This window comes from Vanessa atalanta, chromosome 3, assembly GCF_905147765.1.
Source record: "Vanessa atalanta chromosome 3, ilVanAtal1.2, whole genome shotgun sequence".
NCBI classification, from domain to species: Eukaryota; Metazoa; Arthropoda; class Insecta; order Lepidoptera; family Nymphalidae; genus Vanessa; species Vanessa atalanta.
Window position 1 is genome coordinate 3,709,384 of NC_061873.1, and position 27,725 is coordinate 3,737,108.

Here is a 27,725-nt window from a genome sequence, read left to right on the forward strand (position 1 = left end):
CCGTTACGTGGTGCACGCGCGACGGCGGCGGTGCCACGAAGCGGACGTGCTTCACTCAGTTCGTGCGCGAAAGTCATTACCTGCGTCACACGATCACATTTCCTTTGCACTAGAGCAACTCGGTACCATTGGGTAAATCGTATTGGTTTACGGAACGAAGAAGATCTGTGTTTGTCGATAGGTGCGCGGCGTTAGAGTTTGTGAACGAGAAGTGTTGTGATACAAATGCAGTACAACCTTGTAGTTCGAGAAAGCGTGTGACGTCATAGGGACCGGCCGGACCGATCATATGTTGAACACGGATGCAGTGATGGAATGTGGCGTATTGTGGTGACGTGCAATGGAACAGTGGATTTAATTACCTGGTCTGTAAAGGCGCCACCAGGGCGCAAGTCTTCCACGGGAACCATGCGTAGAAAAAGATGAGCCAAGATGCTGAGAGCTTGGTAATATCATTTTTAATGCTATTATTATTATTATTTTATGCTTGTATTTTGACTGTTTTTTATTGCTTACACTGGCTTTTCTTTAATCAGCTGTATATAATAATAAGCTAAATGAAGACCCTGATATTCGACTGTATGTATCGAGTGTTGAGTCACTATTAACAAATTTATAAAGTCGAAGGCGTTTTCATTTTAGCTATTTATAATGATGATATTGTTAAATTTAAGCGTTGTCCATATATTCAAGAAAAATATATTTGAAGGTCACTCCACGAACACTTGAAATTTCGAGAAAAATAAGTTCTATGACTTCAAAACCATACTCCTACGGCACCAGTCGATTAAACGACGAACTGATTTTTATAAAAAATATCTCCATTGCTTATTTTCAAAAATGTCTATTATAATAATTATATCAAATAACGTATTTTACACACTATTACTACGTTGCATTAAAATGTTCCTTACGATTTAAAAATAAAAAAAATAAAATAAAAAATAGATTTTCAAATTAATAGTTTTTTTACTTGGAACAATTTCAAATAAATCGACCAGGACAGCTTTTCTGGTCAAGATAGACCCTAGATTTATATTTTTGTGTTTGTCTTTATGATTTCCTTTTCATTAAGCTTAAATTTTATTTCCATTACTACCTGCCTAACTATGAACCTGTTTCATAATAGAAATAAAATAGATAATTAAATAAAAAATATATATATATCATTATTTATTAATATATACACTTTTTTTATTTATATTGGAATGATACTCGTTTATTTAATATTACCTATAAAAATGTTTTAGGTACAAGTACAAAATAAAAGTTGAATGCGAAAAGATATTTATTGTCTAGTACTCATTTTAGAATATGATAGAATAGTTGTTAAAACACAATATTGCGATTGAATTGCAACATTTTTAAGTTATTCTGAGAATATCAGTGTTGAAAGCGTTCGTGGGACTTGCGTGTTACTTCACGGTAGCCGATCAACAACAGCACCTAGTAGTTAAATAATATTCTCATTAAGAAATCGTATCACCATATGAAATAATAAAATTGTTTTCATGATTCGATAAAGATCCGTTACAAAAGCATTTAATCACATTCGTGACAAATATGGGTATTATTGTTACTCAAATACTTTATCAATAAAAAAAATTATTATAAAAGTTAATAAAATAATAGTAACATTTGTATCATAAATCACAATACTATTTGCACATACCGTATATGTATATATAATATAATATTATATATTATACTACATCAAATTTCAATTACTATGGATAATTGTTAGTGTGCAATAGAAAATAAAAATATTTATTATTATTAGAAATATATATATATATATATTTTTTTTCTTTTGTTAAACATAGACATTGGCCCCGTAAAAATATCATTTCATACCCCTGCACTGTCTGTAGTTATACCGGCTTACTCACCTTTAAAAACGGAACACAAAGTATTGGTGTTTGGCGGTCGAATAATGTGTACTAGAGATTAAAACCTTTGTTTTCTCTAGTATGTGTGTATATCGGTACTTAATATAAATATTATATTGTATTTAATGATTTATTAATAAATCTTAAAAATAATAGTGTCATTTCACTAAGAGTTTACCATACTCTTAGTGATATGACATTATTATTTTGTTTACTTTTTTGTATCAATATTTATTTTCTTTTAAATTCTTAAATTTTAACGATACGTATTTTTAGTCGATATATTTTTACTATGATGTAAATATAGTAAAATTATTTCTATGTTTATAATAACCTAATTTCACATCAAGAGCAAAGTCGAAAAAATATTGACCTCTTTTTAATTTGACGGTACTTGCATAAATTCACAAAGCTTTACTTAAGAAACTAAAAAGTTTTCCTCGTAGTGTACACACAAGCAATAGAAAGTGAAAGTTTATAAATAGAGAGGTTAATATGGAATGTACATGTAGCGAAACCTGTATGCAAAGAAAGGATGAAATACCTAAAATTATGTGTAATAGTAAGTATTAGTTAAATGTTTTATCAATTAGGTACCCAACTGTTGTTACTTTATCGACATAAGTTATTCAAGTTTTGGGTATGATATATCACTTCTGTGTTGATAGCTATCCTTTTTTTGATAAAGAGCTGAAAAGCTTTTACGCGTTCCCCTACGCTGAATACAAGCGGTACCCACTCCGTTTCTTCAAGGAGCATCACAGAGACAATTATCAAGGAGAGAATTTGCGCCGCCGGCTATTTAACGGTCTTCGAGTATATAAATTCGATAAATCTTCGAGTAGATACGATAGAAAATATTGATATAGCTATTTAAGTTTGCAAAACATGTCGGAAATTCCAAAACTTATTAACACAATATTAATTATTTCCGACACCTACCTCGTGTTACTTTCTTGTGCCAGTATACTCCGATTATTCTCTTCTGATCATGTATAGAATAAAAGGAATTTTATTATTTTTAAATAATTCTGAGCGAAATGAGCTAAGACGGCGACCCAACGTCGGCGCGCGTGATTTGAAATCGACTCCTTTTTACTTAACAATTATAAATTGGTATATTATACCTTATGAACGTTATTCCGAACCTGAGATAGCTAAGATTTTCAGGTGGAGTATAGTACTCACCCTCTGCCTGGTGATACTGTAAAGATCAAAAGAGTAACTACAAGATGTGTACCTGATGAAAATTATCAAAATTATGATATACTTATATATATATATATATATATATATATATATGATTTCGCAGATTCTCTACATTTTGCAGCGGTTTAAACAACTGGTCAAAGATTTATGCCAACTATATAATGATAATAATATTTTACATTTATTGTACATCATAATACAGAAAAATAACAACAATTGTACTAATAGGCGGTGTTGTTGCTAAAAATAAATTTCTACCAGGCAGCGTAAATGAAGAGGAGAAATATTGCTACATAAATAAATAATGAGGCGGATGGCATATTATATCCAATATATATTACAATAATAAAAATGTATTATTCTTTATTATATAAAAGATAATACATACATATATATTACTTGGCATTTAGACAGACACATATTTTATGTTTAGAATTCGACAATTTCAATACATTAAATAAATTATAGGCTAATACGGATATTATTATTTTGCGTATATTTTAAATAAATATAAATTTCGTGCTCCTCTGTTTGCAATGCGTTCTGTTGAAGGACTGCTTGAACGCTGAAGTAAAGTAAGCGTAAAAAATTGTATTGTATAAGAATTTCAGAATATCTTAACTGAGTTTCTGGTACTGGTAACTACATAATTGAGTTTCCTAGCGTATTTGTAAGGATTTAATGGCAACGTTTTGAAAATGCTCGAGTTTATTTAGTTGACTTCCAGTTAGGTTAAAGTAATAAGAGAGATTGGAAACACGTTCCGTAGACGTGTCAATGACGTCTGACGAATGGCAGAAGATACTTTTCGAATCACTTCATCAATTTATCGAGTCCAAGTGAGAGTTTGGTCGAAATAAATTCGAAAATTCCGAATACTATCCATATATGGTAAATTAATACCATTAAAAGCCATTGATGGTAAATTGTACCCATGAATTTTAGAAATTAGTTTATAGCTTCCAATGAAAATTACCTGTGTTTTACATGGATGTAAAGATAGTCCTTAAAGTATATACTAATTCGTAATGGCAGCTAGATTAGAAGTAATAGCACTCATAATATTTGAAAGATTATCTATCACTGCTGAAGAGTAACGTTGGAGATCGTCTGCATACAAGTGGTACACAGAATTTAACCTGGAAGTTATAGAATTAATGAATATAAAAAAAGAAGAGGAAAAAGCACACCATATTGTAAGACACCGGCATTTACGACACGCCACCCCGAGAAACTGTCGTCAACATGTATGCGCTGATGTCCTTGTAGATAACAACAAAACCATTCAGCCGCCATTTACAGTTGAGATCTTTGGGGGAGGCTTTTGTACAGCAGTGGACATTGTCTTCCGGCTGATATGATGATGATTATGATTCAGTCGCCGTAGGAGATATATTAAGGGAACTCAGAACACTTATCAAAACATCAGTTTCGACATTGTTAAAGGCATTGCTAAAATCTAAAGCAACCAATATAGTGAGCTGATTATTATCCGTAGATAAACGGATGTCATCAGTTATTTTAATGAGAGCAGTAGTACAATAACTGAGGCGAAATTTGTCTTTCTTCAACACAGTCATAGCAAAAAATCCGACGATACGTCACATTTCTGGAATAAATGAACACCCGAAACGTGATTTGATATGTAAATTATTATAATATACGCAATTATTGAATTGATGCAAACAAAGCAACGAGCGTGAGATTGTTGTAATACAATTTAACAGAATTATCTTCTTGAAACGTATCGCATGAAATGCTATTTTTTGCGATCGTGAGATAACAACTAGCAAATAACAATAGGCAAAATCATATTGAATCCAATGTCTACGTCACAATATTACGCGTCAGAGGGTCTTACCACAACATACTACGAACAAAATTAGTAATGTGACATCATTGTGATGATTCGGAAAAGCCTCGTCTCGGTCTCGCACATGCGTATAATCCTTGTCGTTTTGTGCCATGTACGACAGCGGACGGAGTACGCCGAGTAACGAGAACGAGTCAGACGTCGCGCGCTGAGTGTTGAGTACGGACCTCGGTAGATTTCGTTCGCGAGATCTGAAAAAATAATAAAAGACCGCTATACTGTGTAATTTAACTTAAATTTAATGTGTATGTAAATAAAAGTTAATAAGAAATTGTTGTTTGTGTGTGTGAAAGTTCATTGTCATATTCTTGAAGATTATATCTTTTTCGATAAGTGCCGGTTCTACGAAGAGAGTCGTTTATACGGTAGTAATATTTGGTAATTAAGTTAAATTTATTAAGTATAAAGCTTTTTGTCAATGCCAAGTTAATACAAGTAGGTAAAGTTAAACGCATTTCAGGCCTAAATTGGTTTAACCGCTAATTTATTTATTTAATCAATTTTTCATGCTGTAATAAGTACAAGTAATAAGTGTACCTACTAATTTTTTTTACCTTTGTATTTTTATAAATTTGAATTTTTACTTATTCCTAATGAATTCCTCTCTTATTTTTATACTGTGATCAATTCATCATCAGTTAGAAGTAATAAATATTTAGAGATTATAAACAGTTATACATATTTATCTGATGAACTATTCTTTGTAAAAACTGCGATATATTTTGATACTAAAATCTTAACATAGAAAAGTAATTTTGGAAGGATTAAATATTGTACAGGTAGGTGTAAAAAAAATCACACCTGACAAAAGGTTGGGGCCACCTGTGTATCCCTAATTATAGCAATTCGACTTTTTCGTAACGCAATACGATCGAACGTTGTTTAACCGATATTTTTTTGGACACTTAAATATGCATCTGTCACACCAGGTGCGTCCTTATCTGCTTTAAAGTGCTCATGTTAATTTTAGGTTCGAATTTTTTAAGTACTTTGTATAAAATTGTATCAAATAAAATGTTATTGTTTTAAAGCAGTGTGTAAAAAAAAGTCAGGCTTTTGTCTTGAACACATTTGTATTATATACTAGCTGAAACTGCGGCTTTACCCGCGCGAAATTTATAAAACCCAAACTTCCAACCCCCGTTTTATACCCTTAGGTTGGAGTTTCGTAAAATCCGCTATATAACCTACCTAGAAATTAGATAGGTGCATAGTACAGGGCACATGTGAGGTGGTAGTTTTACCAAGTTAAATTTTTGTTTCAACCCATTGATTATATCAATCTTATATCGAGTTATATTCAAATCAATATAATTTTTTTCGACATGCATGACACATGTATTTATTATAAATATTAAAAGTATTTTCACATATACAATTGACAAACAAAAATAAAATGCAACCGTTACTTAGCTGATTATTTCACCAAATTAATATTTTAAAAACTATTTAGAGTATTTAACGGCCTATGTATATATTACACATTATTTATTTTAGTATAAATTTGTGACGGAAATTGTGAAACATAACTACATCGGTATATATATATACCTATATAAGAGGTAAGGTAACTCTTACTGCTAGCCGCTCCCTTCCTCAATTACCCAATATCCTATTTAGTTGCTGACCCAGTTGACAATATTTGGATATGCATACATATGTACATATATGTAAGATATATTTACTAGTAAGCAGTTAGTAATTAATGCATTATGTTATGTTCTCTACATGGATCTGCCTGTGTAAAATCTGGACATAATTCCATTTTGGAAAAGTTACAGAGGCATTCCTTTAAATCTTCATAGTCTTATAATTCTCTAAATTAAAAATAAAGAGAGAAGATTTGATCATGATTTTATGGGTTTTCTATTTTTCTGCTTTCAGTGTACGTAGCGTTAGAGCTTAGTTTGGGGACAAATGGGAGTATTATTTCTCCTGGAAAAAAGAGATAGAATCTTTTTAATAGAACTGCGTTGAATTTTAGATATTTCAAATGTATGCACGAGATAAGATCTATATATATTGATTTGGATTTTTTATGTGATAAGAAATTAGATATTATTTTTCATAAAGTCTTCTATTCGAATATTATAATATTGAAATCTGCTTTCTTCTACACAATAAGAGAAAATTAAATCAATGTGCCAAATCGGTACCTATATAATTATGGACATAAAAGCTACAAGCAAAGTTACTTTACATTATGCAGAAGTAACTTAAAATCGTAATACTGATCTATTTTTACACTAAAGCAAGATATGCAACACTCAAAGTTCTTGTACTTGTCTGTAACAAATTTGCACGCAAGTTTGCGATATTCAGCGCCATGTTGGCGAATGACGTCTGTTATGTCAAACAATTTTTGCCTTTCAATAGGCTTGTTTCCACTAATAATAAATCGGATGGCTTTGAGTTTCTAATGATTAACCATGATAATTAGTAAATAAAAAAACAACTTTTCTACAAAAATAATAAAAGATTAATTATATTTTTGGAAAATAAAATCGACAAAATGAGGCATTTAATCACGTGACATTAAACACCAATCAGAGTCGCGTGACGTCACACCTCGCGAAACAAGCTCGGAACGCTACGTTGTTGCTATCAATTATCATTATGGCAGATAAACTGGGGGTACTACTTGGTTCTGGATCTTTCAAACACTCTGCGATTATTGACAAACTTTGTTTTTTCAACATATATCTTCTTGGCATTCGAACTTCGTTGGTATACAACCTGGTTTCATGCGCACTTGTGTCTTTACCCATAATATGATACTCTGTATAATTAGTCATATCATTTGGCAACTAAAAAAATAAAAAGAGTTTGAATTATTACATTTTATAAAACGAAAATAATATTTTAACTCAAACAAATCATAAAATCCTATTCTAGTCCTAACATTTTATAGGTTATGTGTGATATATTATATTTGCTAAATTCATTTCTTTTACTATACATTTATAAATAGATATATCAAGTTGTATTTAATACTTACATCGAAATGATCTTCACAGAAATAAATTGTGGAATTAGTTGACAAAATAAGAGCATCTTGCCTCCATGCCATTTTTAACCACTTTATTCGTATTTATTTATTGTTTGGTACGTATATGAATAATTTGTCTGGCGTTTTTATCGTTGTACTTTCACATTGGGGCACCATACAGTATTTATAATACGAGGAATTCATTATTTATTAAAAAACACAATTGACTGTCATACACAAACACGGCTGTTTCGCGAGGTATGACGTCATTCAAGACGCCATGACAATCTTGGCCTTTTTCGCGGTCAATTTCAAGTTCATTTCTAAAAACTCAAAATACTAACATAAAAAACCTATTTTTCTTAAAATAGTATATTTTTGGGGTGAAATAGATGCTAAGCTATAGTTTTAAACTAATTTCCAAATTTTGTCAACTAGCCTATTGTTCATTGTTACTAATTTTAGTCTATTAAAAAACTGATCGTTCTTTATTCAATAAAAAGCTAAACTAAAATTCTACAATTGATAAAATAATCAATGTACCTACTGTAACTGTTTTAAAATTAGGGTTGAACTTGGTATCTTATTCATATCTATATGAAATGTATGTTTCGAAGTATTTATTACTGTTGCTAGTGGCCTTCCATACCTTGACTTCATAATCGAGTGGGAGAGGTATTTTTTTATTTAAATGCTTTATTGACCACCATATAGTTAATGGGACAAATGGCGGACTTAATGCCTGAAGGCATTCTCTGCCAGTCAACCTTTAGGTCAAACAGAAAAACCACGAAGGCGGTAACTAAAAATTAATTAAAAGTTAATTGGCAATATATAACAATATATGCATATACTTATATAAAACTACATAAAAAAAACATATACATACATATCCATATAGTATCTACAGAATAAATATTGATATATACTGTCTATCGAAAAAACATATATATGTATAATATAACGGTTCTGGGGCTTAAGGCAGAAGGCTACTGAAGGGTTCGAATATACAAGTTCAAAGGTATATTTTTCAAATTAGATCATCGATCGAATGTTTTGCCTGTTTGATTTTTATTTTAAATTTATTTTTAAAGAGTATACGAAAAAAGTCTATAAGATAAATGCGGGATTGAGATGCTCGAGAGTTGTGGGCGTTATCAATAGTGATGACATATATATAATATGGTTTTATAAATAGAAACGTGGTATTTCCAACGTTATCTTGAGTGCCCGACCTAGACCTTGCTTCGTAACAGAATTCCAATCTCCTTGTATCTACCGTCTTGTTATTTCTTACTCCTAAAATGTTTATAATTTCTTTAAGTAATTACAAGGAATTTCAAAATTATGTAAATCAATAAAATCCCAGATTTGTATTTATAAGTTGAATACATTCTGAAAACACTGCTTAATTTTATGAGTGACGTAACTAATTAGTGCTGAATTATATTTTGGTGTTAAGTACTTTAATTAACAGAATACCTAATTATGTTATATTTTTTGCGATGGTTTATTAATGGTAATTATTTATATGTATTATATGAAATATAATTATCTTATTTATTTTACTACATTATATATTTATATAATTAAAATAAAATCTTGGCATTGATAAGAATCAAAATCAAATTAGAAATAAATAGTGAACTGACTAACAGATAAAAGTATAAGTCATGTGTGATACTGTTCGGGGGACAAATAGTGCGTGCGTGGTAGCAGCAAGTTGAGAGATGCTGGTGCGGGGGTGCGCCGGGGGTGAATTTCGGCACTCGCTGGCGGAGCGCACTAAAGCCCTGGCGGCCAAGTGCCATGCGTTGCGTTCGCCGGCGCACCAACGTGATCAACGCAGCGCAGAGCGCCGCCGCACCAAAAATCGCAAATCGCAAACACGGTGGTACGTTAAGGTTAGTTGCGGTCCTCTAACGCGTTTTGGAAGAATTAATTTATATCTAGGTATAGACAATGCGCTTATTAGATTTATATTGTAGTATGACTTTGTTTTTTGTTGCTGAAAATTCAACAGAGAACATTTTTATGTGTTCAGTAAAAAATGGCATTGTCTTTAATTTTGTTCGTCCAAATGGTAGATCTATAAACTGATAATTTTGTAATTATCATATTATATGGCGTTGCATGCCTAAAACTTAAAATATTAATAAATCTTATTCATACAATTGTATCGTGTAATGTAAAATATAACGGAAATTACTGTTCACTTTGACAGCGCATAAATCGATGACGAATCATTACACATACCAGCATTTGTATTACAAACAAATAAACGGTTGATGATATTATTCATTCGAATATATGACTATGAGCATACGACAGGCTTTGTATTTAACGACAGTTGCTTCTGTTTCATCGAAAACTCAAGCCGTGATAACTTGTTCCGGAAAAGAACTGTTAGAAAAACTGATAATTGTGAGTTGTGATGGTGTAATGTGAGGTTATTTATTTGTGTTCAAGAATTCTAGTGAAATCACCCGATGTGACTTTAAAGATAGAATAATTGCAAGATTATCGCGCTAAGCCACCGAGCTGCCCCTACCTAAGCATACGTAATAAGAAGGGGTAAAGATAAACACAACTTCGATTTGCATACTCCACTGCTTAGAATTCAATGATATATCATGCACTACTAACAGTTCTTGATTGATATATCTTCATTTATAACATAAGAATATTCGACTTGATACTCATACCCATTTTAATTTTACTCCCAAAGTTTCGTTTTCGATAGCAGTTTCGTTGATTTTTAAAACGCCTTTCTTTCGGAGATCCATAATGAATATCACAGATTAATTATTCAAGCTCTCGATCTGTCAAATGATGTTTATTCGACTTTCGTCCTCTTGTGGTTGAAATAGACTATAGGCATGTAAATTATGGAAAAATAAATTTGACTCAGATAAAGTTGCGGTAGACACTGATACCTTTATAACACCATTGATCTTTTAACATTATATATTATTTAAACAGTAGTCCCTAATACACAATATTTTCACATGAGTGAGAGTGGTTAATATTTTTCGTACTTTTGGTATTAAATCTTAAAATACATATATTTTTTTTATATATCAATATAATATCATATAATATATTATAATTCTCATGTGTATCTAATAATTCCTTTAGAAAATATATAAGGTCATGGGCTAAATAAATACATAATAAATATATAAGCTTACAAATATATTTCGATAATTATAGGCTTCTTTAGTAATGCAGGTCAAGGCTTAAATTATGTATACGGCTGTTTGTCTGTACGCTTAGGAATGCATAGTTGAAATCCAGGACAGTTCCGCTTATGTTATAAGACTTCTAACTAGAAGATTCTTTTTCGTCTATTTTGGGCGTATCGAATTGACAATGATGTCGATACGTCAAATTTTTAATTACGTATGATAGAAAATGTGTTAAGGTGTTAAAATGCAGGATTTGTTAAATTAGTAAAAAAATGGGGAAAATACTCATTTCTTCCGTAGAATAAGTATTCTAAATCTCATACTACAACCATGCTCTGATGAGTTTCTGCGTAATTCAATTCAGTGAATTGCCGAGGGGCGGCTAAGTGGGATAGGTCGGAACTCAGCGGCCCTCTACCGACCGTGTTTGAGGGCCGTAGTACATAGCGTGTATAAAACTGCAGTAATGTAAGTAGACGTAGCTACTCTGCTAGTGGTTGATATCTAGTAAAAAGGTTTAAAAAGGTTTTTTGCTATTTTGCTTTTATTTTTTTACCTCCTAATCGCTTTGCGGTTATGAACGTCATCTTTAATGTACTCCGTAGTTTATAATAGGTTAGGTCTTAAGTCACGTCGACTACTATAACATAAAACAGAACTTTTATCATTAAATAGAATTATATTGTGGTTGTGTTATATTTTTCATTCGACAAATGTTTCATTGAAACATTCAAATAAAAAAATATGAACTAAAAATGTAGTACTTATTATTTGTTTTGTAGATAATTTAGTATTGTTTGCGTTTGTTTGAAGAATTTTAAATGATTCCTTTTAATTCTATTTTATCAAAGGATTTACAGACAATGAAGTAGGTATATAACCAATTTTGTTGTTCTTAAGTGTGTCATGATTCACGGCGTCGCGTCATCCATGAAACAAGGTAGTTTCTGGTTAATTACACTACTTACGGATATAAGTAAATAGTACCATTATTTTAGAATAAGAAACTTTTGGATATGTATTTCAGGTTATTGTAATTTATTATATATACACATACAAACATAGATATTATTTATATATTCATGGTGATTATGAAACATTTTTATTCCCATTACAACAAATTTCTGGTTAGATTATTGCCTGTATATTTAAATTATTAAAAGTTATCTAAACAAGTACCTAGTTTTTTTCCTTAATTACAGTTCTTATGGAACACCATTATATCTCGTTTTAATTAGTATAATAGATAAGTTGAGGAAATCATTATAGCATGAATTAAAATGCATAAATAAACGTAAAGAAATATTTTTTTAACAAGGAATTTTACTGTAACCCTATAACCGGGACGATGCTCTCAGTACTATCGATTGCTTAGGTGTCGGGGGCAATGACCTGCGCGTCCAGTCTCAGCTCAGCTGATTTCATTGTTTCTGTCTCGAGTTTTTACTACCATTTCCACAAATTTCTGTTTGCTTAAAATATACTAACTGAAATGGTAATTACATTGAGGTTTAATTGAACATGTCAATTATACTGTAATATCAAAATAAGTCAAGATATGATGTTTTAGTTGTTTACCTATTCAATAAAATATGCTTTAGATAAAAAAATGTTATTAAAATGTTTTGTAAAACTGTTTGTTTTGTACGTGTAAAATATATGATACGAATGCATTTTGCTAGTGAATTTTACTATTTTGTAACGCTATGGCACAACTGGAGTAGTTTTAATAATTTCTCGAATTAGAAAATATTTTATATCCATTGAAGTATACTGGTATCAGTATAGGTTGATAGACTATGACATTGATTCAATTAAATAACCATTTGCCTGACAGAAATAAAAAATCTAATATAATTTATAATAGATTTTTTACTCAAAGTCGGGTCGTGTCAGTCGTCGCTACAGGGTTTGTCAGCGTCTTCAACCGAGCGCGTCGGTCACGCTTACCGCTTTATAGTGTACTTCAGCAGGCTATCATATGCTATCTCTGGATCGTATGATAAGGAGTTAATATTGTTTTCGAACACTAATTCCTGTACTGTAATAATTTGAAGCACATCTTAATACACAATTATGCACAACGAATTCTTGATAAGTTATGTGACTTAGGAAATATGATCAAATGTCTCTACGCACCCTTACAAATAATAGCTAATTCCAATTTTTTGCGTATCTTTATTATTGTAATGATGAAAGCTCAGGGGATTTAAATTTCTAAGTACTTATGGTTTTCTGTGAGCAGTCATGCGTTATGCAATCTGTGGCGAATCGATTCATTTTGCTTTCATTGCGGAAATTCTTATTGGGTGCATATTGACGGAAACCGGACACAATAAAGTTACGAGTGCGTTTACATTTCACGTTCCAAAGTCTATTGCGAAATTTCGTAAAATAACTGGTAATTTAAAATAGTGCCCATGAATCTGGCGGCGATACGCGCTGCTGCATGGCAAGTTGATACATTGGTCGAGGTAGCTGTCAGTGCTTGGTTTCTTGTTGTTGACCTTTTGAAACTACAGATTGATTTTTATGTATTTCTGAGTATAATTTTTTTATTGAGACCATTCAAGGAGCGATGATGTATAAAAGTTTTTCCAGGACCTAAATGAAACTATATCAAGGCCTACAAATAATTTTCAGCGTATGTCGTTGCATCCACCTTGTTGCGTTTAACTAAATGTATTTGACATTTAGTTAGAAGTTAGTGTAGTGTAGTTACACAATGGCGAGTAGCGACGGAATAATGATCAAAGGTCTCATCGTTCAAGCGTAATTGGTAGATTTACGTTATTAAACTAGTCCTGGATAATGTAATTACGGCCATTGTGTTGAAAGAAAACTTTTTCAGAAAGAAAACGATTCCAAAGACCATTGCTATTAGTCATAGTCGTCATCTCGCTGACACCAATGGAATATTGATCATGGTCCTCTGTTCAATTGTAAGAGTCAAAAGTAGAGTGACAAATATTATGTAACTTTTCATGTCTTTGAATTAATTAATCGGGGAACATTCACTTTGACCATATACCTTTCATTAATCCTTCAAGATAATCCATACAATATATTTTTTATAATAAATTGCAAAACGATTCTTCAAAATTATAGGTTGTGTGCAGTGAGAAATAATGATTTTGATTGTGAATCGATTTTGGAATCGAGCCAAAATCAAAATTGCATTTGTTATGATGCTTGCACAATGCTATGTTGTGTAATATGTATAAGTTTTAGTAAAATAAAAACTTTTAATTTAGTCGAATATCCTCGAATCATAAAATGGTTTTAGCGTTACACACGTGAGCCTTGTTAGCTAAGCTTGTGGAGGTACGGGGTGTTGTGGGCGGAAGCAGTCTTTCGTAGAATCTGCTTTTAATAGAACCATTTGCAGTCTGATCGATATGTGTCCTTATTACTATTAAAACTTCAACGAATATTTAACATTTGATGGATGTTTTAACATATAAAGTAGCAGTTTTAAACATGTGTTTGGGAAAGATAAACAAGAGGTAATACTTGCTTAAAATGAAATGCTAGAAATAATATATTTTTTATATCTTTATTAACTTTTGATTCGTCAAGGCGGCCACTGATTAGAATGTAGATTCTACTCTAAGAAGAATCGCAAGCACCCTGATTTTTCTTTTCCGCTAATTAAATTACTTAGGTTTGTTATTAAAATTACAAAGTTGCTTAATAAGTTAGCTATTAAATATATTACAGACTGTGCTAATTTTTATTTTCAAATAAGGACATCGATACACGGTCTTGCTAAAGTTACTCTTGTAGATCAAGGTAGTTCTGAAGTAGGTACTGGTGACGGCTATTCCACTTACTTATCTATATTTAATGTCTATCAATGTCTGCCGCTATGGGTAAAATATTTCCGCATCATCATTGTAGTCATACGTACCGGTACAGTTGGAGTTGATAATTGAAGCCAGTTCATTTCAAATGAAGTTGACCTTGTGTTAATTTATTAGGAGGTAAATTGATACAGCGTTTATATTGCATGCCAAATTATTAATTACAATGCGGATTATTTTAACTGGTGTATATTTCACGACTTTGCTTCCGTTATTGTGTTTTTTTTTACCAAATTTATCATTGATAGTATAATTCGTCAAATAAAAGTCGTTGTCGTGAACTACGTAAAATCTAGTTCTATTTTTAGGCATATAATCTTAATTAGGATTAAGATTATATGCCTAAAAATAGAACTAATTTAAATCAATAACTTTTGTTAATGTGTTGCTAGTTCCATTAATCAATAAATTAGCCAATTTGGTTCACACACATACTTCCGCGAATAACTCGAAAACCGTAAAACTAGTTTTAAAGTATTTTAGAAAGCTTATATGTAGATTAGAACATTTCATATATTTTAGATTAACGGCTTGTAAATTCTTGAAATGATTATCTTTATCTATATACATATAAAGAGGCAAAGACAAACAGTTTCGTACCTTTCTCTTCCTTGTTTGTCAAAAGTTTGTTATTAGTATTTTCTAGTTGTTGTTTAGCATAAGTGTAACAAATTTAAGTTGATATGAGTAGTAAATAAATGTAAACATGTAAATTATTTATATAATTATGCCTTCCTCAATAATTATTATGGCAAAATTTTGCCAAGTTATTTTTACCATTTTTCTGAATTACCATGTGATTCTGGAATGAATTTACGTATTAAATACGTAAATTACGAAGTACGTAAATTAAAAATCAATGATTGAGTATATGCCTTATTATATTCATTCATCACGTTCATGACATTATTTTATTGTGTAGTAGCAATACTAACATTTTCCTAGTGCTAAGATATTTTTTTAAACCTAAAGCAAATTAAATTTTTAGTCTAGTAGCTATGCTCCTAGAAGCAAGATTCTGAAATGTCATTTTACAAGACAATTTTTTTGTCATACCTACTTACTATTTTCCACTTAGAATGTCTCATTTCCCTAGACCTCTATTCATAATTTCGTTCATATTGTGCACGTTTTATGTACCTTGTTAGCGGGCTTGTTATTTGCCTCATTTAATATAAATGTTTGTATTACGTCGTCCGGACTCGGGACGCATGCGTCACAGCGTTTGCTGTCACCGTGACATTTGCCTCAATATCAAATAACTTTTATCAGCGTTTATACATTCTTTCAGATAAAATTATCTGTTTCTTCGACTGCCTAAGGCTGATAAAAACCAAAATTAAATTTTTGATATATCAAAATCTCCGTATATATTTGGAGATTTTGATATTTATGTAGTAAGGGAACAAAATATAATCTTAAGATTTATACTTTATGTGGTACTAGTTAGTTGTTTCTGTGATCATCTGAGTCAATTTTTTGTGTAAAAATCCTTATTTGTATACTTATTCAATTTAAATGTAAAATTTCATTACGATCGGTTCATAGTTTCATCATTATTTGGTTATGTTGTATTTTTTATAATAATCCAATAAAACTTTAACGATGTATGTATAATAGTTTTTGGAAAATCGCATAATCATAAAATGTTTTTATAGTGAGCTGGGGTGATCGTACTAATCGAATTTCCGACGGATTCGAGCACCTTTCTAACGATTTGGTTCTACTAGCAATGCAAGATAATAAAATTGCTTTTATTGATTGGAGAACAACGTACAAAAAGTGATCAAATCAGTCGGAAATTCAATCGGCACGATTATATAGTATATATAGTCCTTCTTCGATTTTGCCCCAACTCACCCGATATATTTTTTCCCCGAACGTAACGCAAAAACTGCTAATTCGATTTTTGTGGAAGCCTCATAACGCGATAGGTTATAATTTAAGGTTGTATATTTTGAGATATTATAGCTTACTTTTAGGGGCTGGTTGTGTTAAGCAAAAAAAGTAGCCTATGTTCTTCCTAGGAGTTTAAGTTTGCTTCATGTCACACTTCATCAAATTCCGTTCATTGGATTGGGAATAAAAGAGCGACAGTCAGACAGACAGAGTTACTTTCACATTTATAATATTAGTATAGATATTAGTATAGGTTATGTCGAAAATCGTCTTAAGAGCAAATTTTCGGGTTCTATTAATTAAATTATAATAACAAATTTAAAAGATATGTCACAGTGAATATATCTTAAAAAAGGCAATTATATTAGTTATCTGTTAGATGTGTTAAATTAATAAATGCAAAAATTATATATATATAAAAAATGCCGAAAATTGTTACCAACGTTGATCTGTAGTTGTAGATATAGTAAAAATAATTGAATTAAAGGATAAAAAAGACGTTTGAAGCGATAACATAAATCATTCATACAAGAGATATTTGGCTTGACATTGGCTGTATTTGTATTATATCCGAATGTATATGTATATAAAATTAATGTTACATTCAAATTAGGAATAACGTAAAAAATATTATTAAAGCGTAACCATAACATAACAAGCAAACAATACTAAACTTAATCTGATGATAGTCAAAGTTATTCTTAAACGTTATGTGGTTTTAGATTTACTAAAGTTTGAATTTGTTCCATTAAATAAATCAAGTTAGTTGTATTTATATTCATGTATAATTTATATTATAAAATAATACCTTAGGCAAATTTTAATTTTATTAATTCCTAACAGAGATCCGCTACACGACATAGAAGTAGAATAGAGTGATGTCCAGTAATTGCTTCTCGATCTCGATTGAGTGAACAATAATAATTGTTGCTCAAAACTATACATTTAGTTCTAACCGACACTGCAGTAGTATAGTAAATAATACTACAGTACTATTACGTACTAAAATTTATCAATTTTTCTTGACAATCGATTGTGTTTTGTTTTTATTAATTGATATTTTAGGTTATAACTATTCACTTTAAACAGGATCCATCCCCGCACCCTCTCCTCAGTAATTGTTCTATTGCCCATAATATACTACTGTTGAGTTTTAGTGAGAACTGTGAGCGAGTCAGTGAAATCCAAACACGAGGTCCCACCGTGGTTGTTATCGTATTTTTTCATCGCGTATCGCTTCAACCCAGGGCCCCGTGTATTTAAGGGGGCCCCAGCTAAGTCAATTCAAAGTTAAAAATAGACTATAATGCGAAAGAATCCATAACTTTATCAAATTAAACAGATCGTATGGTTTGCAGCCCTGCGAGTCCTGCAATTAATCAAACCCATCCAATTAATTCAAGTCTACGTTCAGATGTGTCTTAGGTGGGCCCCTAAATAGTGTTAGCCCAGGGCCCCCTAAACTTACGGTCCGGCCCTGCAATTAGTGTTTATATATGGTTGACTCCAAAGTATATCTTAGAACAATTAATTATAAAACTTCAATCAGTTATAATTAAGATATTTATTAATCATGCGCTTATTTTAGTTTTTCTTCCATTTATATAAATGTATCCGTTTTGATACCAAAGGAAATTAACTGGCGCGCGAAGAGACGCTCTACAGTTACGGTTTGCGGCCTCATTTCGTACTCGACCTGTTTCTGTTTGTTTCGACAAATGTACCGGGTCAGAAATTCAGGATACAGGTTAAATTATGCTCTTCATATTCTTTACTGTATATAACTCATGTACTATACGTCCAGTTGAATGCTTACAAAGTTGTATTATACTCTCAACCTATTATGAATGGATCACTATGATTCATGTTATTCGGAAATACCCGCTGTTATTATTATATATATGTTCATTACTTCCAATCTTTTTTAAGTACCCCACGTTCAGTACATTTAAAATGTAATTTCTCCATTAAGCGGATACGATAGTAGCTCACAGTCGTACATGCGACTTTCACACGGCTTTTGGCTTTCTGAAGCTATTGAGGCTTGGTAACGTAGCTACGATTAAAAAAAAAACTATACGGTTAATATTAAATGCTTTTAAATTTTTTATTACTGACGGTAACTATTAGTCCTTATAAATATCGGTTATTTGATAATAAATTATAATTACAACAACATCGATTATAACTGTATATCAATGGAGACTGTTCAATTGTTACTATTGTATCGATCGTTATGCAAGTGGTTGCGGTGGCCGGACGTTATATATGCTATAAAATATTAATGATATAATTATGTACGGAGTTGCAACACAATTGGGATCTAGAATAATTAAGTCGGACCGGGAATTACCATTTTACTCGTATGTTTGAAATGTAGAACAAAACGGCGTTCATTTCATAATATTTTTTGATGTATATCTTTTTGTGTTCAATTTTATTCAGTATTATGTTCATACAATTTAGTATGTACTATATTAAAATGAAGTAAGCCGCTCTTACATACAACATAATTTGTATAAATGACAAGTTATACATTTTTTTTTCGTTAATTTACATATACTGCTACTACAAATTTTAAATGATTTAGATTTAATGATGATTCAATACAGTGCACACTAACGTATTTTTCTTGTGTTATGACATGATATTAACAGGTACCAGCGTCATTCATTTGCTCTATCGAAGTTTTTCACGCGATCTCTCTGCGAGAGAGCAGTCATTTGCGTCTGTGCCGTTGAGCGACCATAGTCTTACGTTCCGCGGTATCTTGTAAACAATTTATTTAAAAATACAAAAATAAATGTATGTTCTGCTGTAACAATAATAACCGTACAAAAATTACAATGTAACTGCGTAATGTTGACTGTATGCATTTGCGTTCATTAATTACTTCAAATAGTGAAAAAAATTGTTGAATCGAAGTTACTTTATTTTAAATAAACTTTAAAATCGAGTGCTTTATTTTCGTATTTGTTTGTACCTAATTTAACATGTTTGTGTCGTAGAATCAGTTAAAGGAAATAATCCGTGCCGGGTGGCTCCGGCAAGTGTGCCGCGCGGCAGCGATTTCACCCGCGTCACGCACGTTCGTGTTCGCATAGTCGCCTCTTTCGCGAGTGTTTGATCCAATTAGAAACATTTGCATGAGCATCTACACTGTACCGTGTTGTGTGATAGTGAAAGTGAGCGCGATGCCCGCGCTCAGCTGAGCGGGGTGACGTCTTGTGTGACGTCGCGACATGGGCCATGTGGAGAATATGCGGCGTCAGTAAGGCCGAGCCCGTGTTGTTCTCTAGTGGCATTGATGACGATTATGTAAGAGTTACATCAGTTAATATAATTGATACTAACACATCACTAATAGGCGAGTTTTTCATTTGTTAACATCTTAGATAAGCTAAGCAAGAATGTTGTTGAACATGTTGTTTATGACGAAGATATATATAAATCAGTGATGCACAACACCTGACTTCGGATTATAGTACTTAGATAGTTTATATTTTGAATGACTCATGACTGTTATTTATAACTGAAATGAGATTATTATTTTTGTAATAATAATAATCTCATTATAAAATTATTTACATTGACGAATTTAATAAATTTCTATATGAAAAGATAAGAATACTTCGTTTACAAATCATGATCGTTTGGTATGTTAGCAAGAATGCTAGCAGCATTTCCCCGCTGAATTCCAATGTCGATTATCTGAGCGAAAACCTGGCCTTCCTTTCATCAGTTGAAGCAATAAGATAAAATTAAATTTTAAGGTCTTAGGAACGTTTTTTCATTATTATTTCCAGATCCAATGGTTTCTACTGCAAACGGCAATAAGATACAATTGACGAGATTATATATTTTAATGCAATTAAACGATATCCATATTTTATGTATTGATAAACTGATGGTATGTTTCAGCAGCCGACATGGCGATTGTGGGGCGAAGAACGGGTGGATGGTGCAATATACACGGTGTATCTCAAGAAGGTGCGATATCATCGACCGACACGCTCGGCTTCTAGTGTAAGTAGTGTATTGTTTAAATATTAAGTACTGAATATTGAACTTAAACTAAATATTTATTTGTTCCATATTAAATGGGGAACACGGTTAATGAACAGGCTAACGAGACACCATATATATGTATATGTATTTATAATAGGTATCATTATTTATCAACTAAAAACAAATTTGTAGTTAAAGTTAGAACACGAACTGTCAAGACATTTTATGATAACAGATAGTTAATACGTCGCACGTAATTTGGAATCATAGATATTATCTATAGTGTTAATTTAAATGACTCAATGTAAGAGACAATTTTTATGTGCATTAAATACCCAAGGTTTTTAACATATTTATCTGAATAAGGAGTAGTAATGATTCGGAGAAAATAGTTTCGCAAATTACCTATGGTGTTTTAAATAGTTGTAATAGATAAAACAGAGTAAGTGTATCCGAATAGATAGACACATGATGTGCTGGACTTTTCTATAGGCCTTTTTAAAACCTACAATTTTCTAGTATATTTTTTTTAATGGATCTCCTAAAGCTCAGCCAGCGTTAGCCATGAAAGCGTATGAGTGTTTTTTTTATCTAAACTGCCGTCATCGTTCAGTCATTTTGCACAAAATATATAAACATTCGTTTATCAATTTTTCTTTAATAAAAACCGCATTAAAATCTGGAGTAGGTGAGAGTCAGCGGAGACATTTTCAGAAGTAGAAAGTAACTTTATTTTATAGTATTAATAGAATTGTAATTGAAAAATGCTAAAACACAATCATTGACTTAAAAATATGTATGAGTAATATCTAAAACGGTTGGAAATTTCTGATGAATCAGTGGAATTCGATAACATTGTTTTTTAAGAATATAAACTGCAATTAAATCAATACGGCTATAAAATGTATGACCAGTATGTAATTTGCTTATCACCAAAACTTGTTTTAAACAATAGGTTTATTGTCAATCTTTTTACTATATATCTACTTTATTTACTTTACACATGGAGAAGAAATTGTGTGGATTATTCTTTATTTACATATATAATTTCATGTATCCCGAATACAGGTAGGTACCTACTTTTCAAATGGTGGCAAATGTTTCTCAATAAATAAGTTAGAGTAATTATTTTATATTTAAAAATATAATATTTATAACATAAACAGAAGGTACAATTTAATATTTTACAAATAATGTTTAGAAGAATTAATTAATCTGGTTCTGCTTAGCAGTATTTCTTGCTAATAGCGATATTCTGGTCAGTCCATTAACGAGTCAACACTTCTGTCACCAGTCGAAGTTGTGATACAGGAGGTACATTTTTATAAGTTATACTATAAATACTGCAAATTTGAATAATGACGTTTTAATTTATTTATAAAAAAAATGGTAAAACAAAACATATTTATATTTAGACTCGCTATGTTATTATATTTCGTTTTTCTTTTCCATTCTGAGTTATTTCTTTATTGCAAAAATGTAATATTGTGGTGTTGCTGTAATATCCTTTTTTTCTTTTTTAATCGAGCGTAAAGCCTTGAAGTTGAATACGAGGATTGTTATTTAGATATATTTAGATGTTGAAAATGAAAGCATGCCATGCATTTTAATAAAATTCAACGAAACGTTTATCGTAAAATAGTTTTTTCTTTTAAATTTGTAAACGTAATTACTGTTATGTATTGTAGTCTCAGTGCTGTTTAATAACATGTTTTATATTCTAAAATAATTATAATTGTCAGTAAAATTAAAAACACATATTTATTTAATAATTCTTTATTTTCAGGAATCCGATGACGAAATCTCTCACTTGGAGTGGGAGACGGTGCGCGTGCGCTTCGTGAAGGCGGGTACCGTGGAACGTCTTGTCGAGGCTTTGGCCACCGACGATGGCGAGCTGGAGTCAACATACGTCAACGTCTTCCTTGCCACTTACCGGTAAATAAAACACAAAAAAATGTTTCCTTCCTAATAACCTTATTAATATTTTCATTATTTTATAACGATTATATTTTCCTATACTTATACAATTTATATTTTTATGCCCTACATAAAAATCATCGGATATGTTAAATTCAGAAATGCTAACAAATTCTATACCAACTGACCATAATTTTATGTAATCGTGATTTTGTATGAACGCTAACATCACAATAATTTCAAAAATTACCAATTATTAAATAAAAAGCAAATAAAAATATGTCATACAAAATATGTCTGTATTTGAAATTAAATATAAAAGAAGATATTTTTACCCTATGCTTTCTAACTAATGATTCACCACACAGGGAAAATACTAGCGAAAAGATTTTTTTAAGAATTGTAATTACAAGTACATATTGTGTCCCATTGTTCACTTAGATTGTTATTGCTTCTCTCTGTTTGTAGTACAACATTGTCACGAGCTTTAAATAATCTCAGAACAATGAGTGGACGAAAGACGTCGAAATATTTGTCATTTTTCTTTGACGCTCAGAATAGAATTGATGTGAAAAGTGTGCTTTATAAAGGCATACGCTTTGAGATAAGGTCATCATAACGTATTAAAAAGTAAATTATTTTTTCTCTCTCTCAATTCTCTATAGTATATAATTCAATAATACTTTTTGTAAAGAAATTCAGGGTTACGTGATTACTGAAACATATAGTAGTTTTTCCACGGTCCCTTTTACACGTTAGTGTAAAACTGAATTTCTAAAATATTCTAAGTTTATATTTTAATGTATTGGTTGCACAAAATTTGATAGATGATTAAAATAGTCTGTACAAACCGATATTTGGTGTGTAAATATTATAATAATTTTGAATGTATATTTTTTTGTATTATAATGCAGTTCATTTGCGGAGTGCAGTCGAGTGCTGGATCTCTTGCTGCGACGGTATGAAGCACTGGCCATGGAAGACGTTCACCCAGCAGCGATCGATACTTCGCAACAACATAGAAAGTAAGAGTATACATAGTTATATAAGTGCACTCTCTTTGAAATGCTTATGCTACACTCTATTCTTATCTAAGATCAAACATAAAACAATTAAATAAATAAATTAAGAACGCTGTCAGTGAAACCATAGTTTCATACAAGTTGTTTTAATTAAACTTAATGGATTAAGGCTGTTTTTGTTAAATTACTGACGAGCAGTATAATAGTTGTCTTTGTAATCATATAAATATCACTCGGTGTGTTGTAGGACTCTGGTGGCATGTCTCCACGTCTGGCTGGATACCTACCCGGAGGACTTTCGTCAACCCCCACACCATCCCGCACTGCAGCAGCTTCTCGCCTTCACACAGCTTCACCTACCTGGCTCTGAGCTACACTCGAAGGTTGCTTGTTCTTCTTTAACATAAGAATCTCAGATATTTATTGATAGATATAAAAAAATGCAACATCAAAAAACCTCTTTTAACAATTCAATTTATATATCGGATTTCATTCGTGGTTCGTTTGTTGAATTGTAACTGATATTATTGAAATAATTTGAAGTAATTATTGCTACGAGTGAGTTGCTTTTTTGTTCGGGTTGGTTGATTATAAATATATATTTTTTATGAATAGCTTTTCTTTACAGACAGATGCTACGTGCTGTAAGATAAATTAACAAAAAAACGTAGTACGGACATAGAGAGTGACTAAAAGGGCCCCCTTTCGCAGGTGTTACAGAAGCTAGCGGTATTCAGTGCGGAGCGCAACGGCGGCGCGGCGGGCGGCGTGTGCCTGGCGCCCGGCATGCGCGTGGCGGCGCACCACACGTGCGCCTACCGCCTGCCGCACGTGCCGCACCGCCACTTCGCCGAGCAGCTCACGCGCATGGACATGGAGCTGTTCAAGAAGCTCGTCCCGCACCAGTGCCTGGGCGCCGTGTGGTCGCGCCGCGACAAGGACCGCTCGCACGACGCCGCCACCGTGCTGGCGACCGTCAACCAGTTCAACGCGGTCTCCTTCCGCGTCATCTCGACGGTGCTCGTCGAGCCCAACCTGCGGCCCGTCGACCGCTCCGACATCCTCGCGGCGTGGCTGGACATAGCGAGGGAGCTGAGGGTGCTTAAGAATTTCTCGTCCTTGAAAGCCATAATTTCGGGTCTGCAGAGCAATCCCGTGTACAGGCTGAGAAAGACGTGGGCGCTGCTATCTAAAGAGAAAGCCGAATTGTTCGAGGAACTGGCGAGGATATTCAGCGAGGACAACAACAGATGGGCTCAGCGTGAGCTTTTAATGCGCGAGGGGACTGCGAAGTTCGCCGACACGGTGGGAGAAAATGATAAACAATTGCAAAAATTGCTCCACGAACGTGGATCGCCAGGTGTCAGTAATGGCACGATCCCGTATTTGGGTACGTTTTTAACTGACCTTACGATGATCGACACCGCTATTCCCGATACTGTCGCCGATGGCTTAATAAATTTCGATAAAAGAAGAAAAGAATTTGAAGTGCTTGCGCAGATTAAACTATTACAAGGTGCAGCCAATGCTTATCATTTGCCCACTGACCCAATGTTTGATAGATGGTTCGACTCGGTGATCGTGCTCGATGATAGAGAGGCGTATCAACTATCGTGCCAAATCGAGCCACCAACGAATCCACCGAAAGAAAGGCGTCCGAAAAAATTAAACGATAACAATAACCACGGGCACAGGAAGAATGATTCTATAGCTAGTACCAGTTCCAGCAATAGTTCGCAGTTCTATTGCGAGACAGACGGTGTAGGAAATGCTTGGAAGAGAGATAGCCTGGAACGCCGAATATCACCGACAAGATTGTCCCACGGTTCGTCTTCGTCGTCTATTCCTTCATTAGATGTTTCTTTATCAAGTGCAAATAGTGGACAGAAACCTGCAAATGGCAAAATAGCAGCCACAAGTCCTGCTCATCCAAATGCTAGGAGTGGTCCTGATTTCTACATAATTCGAGTAACATATGAGTCGGATTGTGTGGAGACAGAGGGTGTCGTCTTATACAAATCAATAATGCTGAGCAACAATGAACGCACACCGCAGGTGATTAGAAATGCAATGCTCAAACTCAACCTCGATGGCGATCCTGATGGTTACACTTTGGCTCAAGTTTTGCCTGATAAAGGTATGTTTCAGATATTTTTTTTCACCCCAACTTCTGAATGCCTATAAATTTGTATATTATTTACTTTTATTAAAACAAGTTGTGTATCATTTTTCACAATTTACTCAAATACGTAAACGTACTCAAATATATTCGCGTAACAGTGAAAAAAAGATTTTTTTTTTAACTATTTATAATATAAAGAATTATCAGCACATCTATAAATATATGGTTGCGGACAGTATTATTTCAAAACCGAGATCTACACTTTTCCCAGAAAAAACATTAGTTATATCTATAATTATTTATAGGTATAACTAATATATGTCAGTTATTTTACACAATATGTTTCCTAAGATTGTATGTTTTATATATAGATATGTTTAAAATGGTCAAATATTTACTTTCCAGAAATGGTTTTGCCGGCTAACGCGAACGTATATTATGCTGTTAATACGGCATACAACCTAAACTTCATCTTACGACCTCGCAAGAGCCAACAAGAAGAGGCGATCGTAAATGGAAAAACAAAAAATAAACGAACTTGATTATACCTCAATATCCCTTCATTATTTTGCTGCCCGTTTACATAGTAATAAACGATGACAGCTTGATAACGGTATAACGAAGATACACCAAATAAAAAGTGAAATAATGTGGAGGACTATCATTTCTTTACTTATGAACTCAAAAAACTACTTGTACAAATATCATTTTCATCCTTTCATGAATTAGTGTTAAGTACCCGTGCCTCATGTTAATATAAAATTGTTGATTATGTACAGACCATTCGTGTCTGTACATGTGCGCTCGTAGTATACTTAATACGAGTAGTATTTGATAATTATAGTTATTGTAACCGAATGTACCTAACTGTAAATACCATGCTCTCAATGCCACCTCTAAGTTAAGTGTTGTATTATTAACTAATTGTAATGTGATTTATCTATATTTGTATATATCGATTATATATCACGAATATGAATCTCGTAAATTAAGAATATTCTAGTAAAAATAATAAGCCAAAGGCGATATCATAATATGTAATAGCAAGGTGCTGTTTCCCTTTAATATGTAAAATACAGCTTTAAAATTTAACACGTTTAAACCGAATTTCGGATAATACTTAACAGTTTTTTACTCATAATATTGATATTAAAAAGGATTCGTCAAAAAAGTAAATCGATAGTAAAGTAAGTGATTTTGTAATAAAATTGAAATAAAAGACTAATACTGGCTAAATAATTTGTATACATGTTGCGTATTAAACGTAGTCTACTTAAACCGCATTTGAATTATACAATGTGCCTATATTAATTATTGTTTATATTTTATATATATATTTCATATTTCGGGACAATTGATACTGGTACTATAATACTCTAGTAGAATAAAAAAGTGTTCATGTTACCTACAGTTAGTCTGAATTAAGTAATAGACCAAACATTAGTGCAAAAGTGGCTTAACCTGCCATGTCAATAAAAACTATGGAAATAAGTGGTTACTGAAGTGTAATGCAAAATTTGCGTTTGATATTTTCTGGCGATATGAAGACATGTCGAATTTTAGTGTTGTAGAGTTATGTCTCTTTTGTACTAATTGCACTAATGCTTTTGTATATAATTATACTTTCAGTGTAATATTGTAGATGACACCAGTGTCCCGTATAACGTTATATGGTTATATATTTTGTGTAATAAAATAATAATAATAATTTATAATACATGTTTTATTTTGGCAATTAAACTA

At 32.2% G+C, this 27,725-nt stretch overlaps 1 protein-coding gene across 8 annotated transcripts; it reads left to right on the forward strand.

Annotated features, from left to right (window-relative positions):
- On the forward strand, positions 1 to 27,653 carry LOC125076842 (ral guanine nucleotide dissociation stimulator). Of its 8 annotated transcripts, none has more exons than XM_047688550.1 (8): positions 5,063 to 5,336; positions 9,577 to 9,864; positions 20,835 to 20,936; positions 22,705 to 22,856; positions 23,753 to 23,863; positions 24,108 to 24,243; positions 24,572 to 25,997; positions 26,388 to 27,653. In XM_047688550.1, the coding sequence occupies exons 2-8, from the start codon at positions 9,691 to 9,693 to the stop codon at positions 26,522 to 26,524; spliced, it is 2,238 nt and encodes a 745-aa protein (XP_047544506.1). In that variant the 5' UTR covers positions 5,063 to 5,336; positions 9,577 to 9,690; the 3' UTR covers positions 26,525 to 27,653. The 8 variants fall into 8 exon arrangements, with proteins under 8 accessions (XP_047544511.1, XP_047544512.1, XP_047544506.1 ...); XM_047688548.1 differs by having other exon boundaries at positions 5,064 to 5,336; positions 20,832 to 20,936; XM_047688549.1 differs by having other exon boundaries at positions 5,064 to 5,336; positions 9,663 to 9,864; positions 20,832 to 20,936.
- Positions 27,654 to 27,725: the final 72 nt, after the last annotated feature.